The 4879-nt window shown below is 40.3% G+C and overlaps 1 protein-coding gene across 1 annotated transcript; it reads left to right on the top strand.

Moving 5' to 3' along the window:
- Positions 1 to 231: 231 nt before the first annotated feature.
- On the top strand, positions 232 to 3148 carry tmem256 (transmembrane protein 256). The gene is made up of 4 exons (XM_023396581.2): positions 232 to 380; positions 1178 to 1215; positions 1771 to 1851; positions 2476 to 3148. Exons 1-4 carry the CDS (start codon positions 299 to 301, stop codon positions 2617 to 2619), a joined length of 345 nt encoding a protein of 114 aa, XP_023252349.1. The 5' UTR covers positions 232 to 298; the 3' UTR covers positions 2620 to 3148.
- The last annotated feature ends 1731 nt before the right edge of the window (positions 3149 to 4879 follow it).

Genomic DNA, 4879 nt, shown 5'->3' with positions numbered 1-4879 from the left:
TAGCCTAATTTAAAATGAATTTCGGAATTACATAAACATCTAATCTATGCAAATATTGATGAGATAAATAATAATTTTTTTAAAAGCCGGTGTGGTTTCTGTTCTCAACCCTGCTGCGTCAGGTTAGATTATATCACACTTATTTCACTTTTTAATTATTTTTGTTTAGCCTCGTGCGCAGGAAAGGCATAACCCATAGCGCCGTAGTTCAGAAGTAGGAGCTTGGAGAATGACAGTGAAGGCAGCATAACAGTCAGTCTTCCGCCTGTGGATACACATACACACGTAGCTACAAAACATGACCGCTTCTGTTATCGTCCGGAGGTTAGCAGCTCTGTCAGGGGCTTCTGCGGTGGCAGCCGGGGCATATGGAGCTCACGGTAGGGACTCAACATTAGCTTACACTCGGTACTCATGCACGAGTCTTTTCATTCGGCTGGATAGTAAACAGAGTCAGGAAAGAACTGTCATGTTAACGTTTACTAGTCCAGCGTCCGTCCCAGAAGACGCTAATTTAAGGTTTGCTGCCTTATCCACATATTTGTATTACTTCAAAACAAAAACAAATGTCTGCTGACAATGTTTAATATGCTAATGCTAAATTCGGCATTCAAAACACCCAGCACGCTGTACGTTATTTTAGTAAGGCATCAATTTCGTAATCAAGGTGACCCGCCTCCGCAGTGTCATGGTGGAAGAAGGCTTATTTAAGTAGTGGGTCAATGGCAGTCAAATGTCCAAGTTGGTGTTAGCTGTTTTTTCTTAAGGTAACTTTTGAAATGCTTATATGACAGTAGGCTGGGTTATGTTAGGGCCCCACTGACCCGGCTATCTTGAGATATTACACTGAAATATGGTTGACAACATAAAAGGATGCACAAAAAACTATTTTGATCATGTCACCACTGTACCAGGATTCACACGCACTGATTTAAGTCTAAACCAACACAAAGCTTCATGAGGCGTCAGGTGATTCATAGTCCAAAAAGAAATGATCATTAAAATAGAGGATCTGGACCAGGACCATATAGTGTATCTGTTTATTGCCACTGTTTATTGCCACTGTAATTATAATGCCATATTCAGAATAGAAGTAAATAGCTTATAAAACATAAGAATAACATGTTATATCGTGTGCTGCATACTTAAATCTTTTGTTGCATATCTCTCATTTTAGGTTTCAAAAACAAAGACCCTGATGATTACCAGAGAGTGGTATGTAAATAAAAAAATCTGATATTTAAAGTATATTTGTCCTTAAACCATTGCTAAACAATTGGCCTTTGCAGCAGTCTCAATGCACAGTCTTTACTAAATAGATTTTATTGCAAATATATTTGAAATGACATGTATGCTGTTTTGAGATTGGAGTTAGTTTAGTGACAATTACTGTAGCAAGTTTTTTTTTTTTTACTGCACACTCTGCTAAAAATGACCAGTTTGAGTTTTGTCAGATATGACAAAACACTGACTTGCATTTTTGTCAGCTCACAGATGTAGTAAGCAAAATGTCAAAAGGCAGGCATGTTAAAGTTTTCCTTCAAGAATAGACATTTCTTGTCTGATTTGATAGACTATCCTTGTCTGATGAGAAAACTTGGCCTAATTGACAAAATGATGTAATAGGTACCTGATAGTAACCTACCCCCTAGCGACTCATGATTTATCATCAAGCCTCATCAAACTTTTCCATAAAGTCTTTGATTCAGTAAAATGAAGACTGATTAAAGCTCCATCTATCCCTCTCTCTATGTGTGTCTGCCTCTCCAGCTATTTGAAACTGCCAACAAGTACCATTTCTACCACAGCTTGGCCCTGCTGGGTGCTGCCCACTCTGGCAAACCTGCTGTGGTGAGTATGGAAGCCTAACCCCAGCTCTCAGGGCTGGATGCACTTGAGTGTCCTTTAAAATTGAGCTAGTGTGATAGTGTCATTCTGCCATTTCCTGTCTGTCCCACTCAGAAAATCAACATTCTTTAGGCCATAAGTACAGAGGATGCTGTTTTGTATAGCAACCAAGCACTGAAATTGTTTAACGTTTTTGTGTGTTGGTTTTATTACATAACTCAAACAAGTGGCAGTGCAGGTTATAGACTTGTCAACTAAACTTTGTTTGAACAGCCTCAATCACTTATTCTGACAACACTCTGACTGGTTGCAAGCTGCAAATTCTCAGTTTACCTCATTACAGCTATATTTACCTATGTTTTAGAGAAAATTGGAAATTGCATCTGCTACCTCCAGGACTTATAAAGCATCTTCTTCTAGTGTGGGTGCCATTAAAAAAAAATACCTCAAGGTGCAAAGAGTGCAGTTCTGTCAGCTGGTCTGCAAACATGCCAGATTTTATTTATTTTGGAGTATATTGACAAACTGACAGCTGCAAATAACATTGTTAATTTAACAGATTAAGAATACAGTTTAGTAAATGTTTATGTGAATGCTCATGTGCCTCCCCTCTCTACATGTATACAGGCCGGTACCCTCCTGATAGCGGGCATGGGGATGTTCTGTGGCTCTCTGTACCACCAGGCTGTGACGGGAGACCCTGGTATGCGCAAGGTGGCTCCCATGGGGGGCGTAGCTATGATCGTTGGCTGGCTGGCCATGATTCTCTGAGCTGCAGCAGCTCACACCTCCTCCTACTCCACGGGGGCACACTGTGCGACACTAAACTGTCAGACAGTGATCGGATGAAGTGGAGAGCCTGTGAGAGTTGGCTGGGAGGCTGTTGCTGAAGTGCTGAGTAATAAAATCACCCATCTAACCGCTCCCTGCGTCAGGTTGTGGGTGTCAGCTGGTGATAAGGTCACAACAGGATTATCACTTTTTAACCATTGCTGTTTGTTTCTGACTGGTGCCCTCTGATTGTTTTGTGTGGGTTAAACTGGATAAGCAAATGTACAGTGTGTAGTGCATTTTTTCACCTCAACAATTTGTTGATGGAACATTTTCAATGGCATGTCAATTTTGTATATAAATCCCTAATGAGCTATATACATTTCCAATACTATACTCATTTCACTACTACAGTAAATCCAGTTTATGCATTGCTTTATACTTATATATTTATACTGCATAGGTATGAGTATGTGGTAAAAATAAAGAATATGAATGATTCAAGGTGAAATAAACACTCTTTCTTACATGCTGTTGTGTTGCCTAATTCTTCCACATGGATGAATTCTTTATCATCTTCCAAAGTGATCAGCTCAGGTGGCAGATAGCCACTAATTAGCAACCGCTCTGGTACAAGAAGCTTTACTTGAATTATGTCCCTTGACCTGTCTTGGCAAATAACAGAGCATTTGGTAAGATCAATCCATCCTGCGTGGATTTACAGCTCTTGTAATGCCAAATCACAAACCGATCACACTTGAATAAAGCCAGTGCCAGTCGAAAAGGGGTCCTCAGTGTGTGGTTTTCAGTGAAGGGTGGATAAACCCATAGGATTCACCCCATATGGCAGCTGAAGGAAATCATCTTTCTTGCAGCTCTGAATGTCTTCATAGCCTCAAAGCATTTGATCCACTAAGTGGCAGAACACAAAGGAGTTCATTACCCATGGCCTCCCCATAGCCGGGACCATGTCCCAACCACTCGGCATTCAAATTGAAAGTGAAATCCATTGAAACACTAATTCGCCTTCCTGACTGTAGGCCCACAAATGGGGACCTTTAGAAAATAGCTGTATAAATCTCCGGGTCAATTTGCTGGGGTCGTCACATAAGCCGAGGCTGTGCTCTGAAGAGAAGGCGCTATTGACTGAACACGTTGCCAGTGAGCTCTTGATCACGACTCATAAAACCCTCATTAGAATTAAGTAGCTATTGGGAAGCGTTCTGCTATTCCAAGACTAAGCAATCACACAGCACGGAAAGCTCCGACACCCAGTCACACATTGCTCATAAACTTTCAAGTTTATGGGAGACACCTGACTGAAAGTTACAGGATGTTCCTCGCGGCCAAATGCATATTTGAAGCACCATCATCAAATTTTCAAATGCGTGTTAAATACTTGAGGGGAAAATCATGTGATTCTCTGACAAGATGTGAGCTGTAAATATTTGACCGGTTTCACACCACAGTCTTATTTTAGGGCTATTTATTTCTCTTCTCAGTAGGTGACGCTCAGATGTGTGGATGCTGCTGCTGTCAGCACAGCACCTCCATGTTAAAATCCATTAACTGGATCTCACTGTTCTGCCCTGGCAGACCACATTTAATGTGTGAGCACATGAGGGATGGAAAAATGGAAAGTGAGATAAAGGGAGACACTTGTGTCTGGGCTCTAATCTTTCTTACCAGAACTTCGCAGGTAATTCAGACAAAGCTAATCAGTCTTCTCACAATGAGACCAGTGTTTGTCTTTTCTTTACATAATTTTTCTACAGCACTCAGTTTAATGCTTTTAAAGATGATTTAATGTGGCTTTTTGATACTGAATATGAAATGATCCATTAATTTCAAAGTGAACAGAACACTGAACAGATACTTGTGCATTGTGCAAGTATAAGTGGATTAACCTATTGCAGGGTTGGTGAAGATTTGCTGTTGATCCCCTAACTACAGCACAGGAATATGCACCATATAAGCACAGTCTCAATTGTAAAAGTAATTTAATGTGGAAGTAATACATTTTGACAAATCAATACCAACTCAAAGGACACTTACTAGGTTTTTCTTGTGCTACTTAACCATATCACAGGAGTTATGAAATAAATAAAGAAACTGCTGACTTCATTTCAACAGATCCATCTCCATGGCAACTAACCAGACCCTGGAAATGACAGGATATCCACTAATGAAGAAAAGCTCTGGAAAAAGACTTGTGAGTGAACCTTGAGCTGGGATAGTTTAGTCAGATTAGAATGGTTAG

Source organism: Seriola lalandi, unplaced genomic scaffold, assembly GCF_002814215.2.
Source record: "Seriola lalandi dorsalis isolate HSWRI2012SDOR001 ecotype SW California unplaced genomic scaffold, Sedor1 jcf7180002054979, whole genome shotgun sequence".
NCBI classification, from domain to species: domain Eukaryota; kingdom Metazoa; phylum Chordata; class Actinopteri; order Carangiformes; family Carangidae; genus Seriola; species Seriola lalandi.
This window is presented reverse-complemented; position numbering and strand designations above follow the sequence as displayed.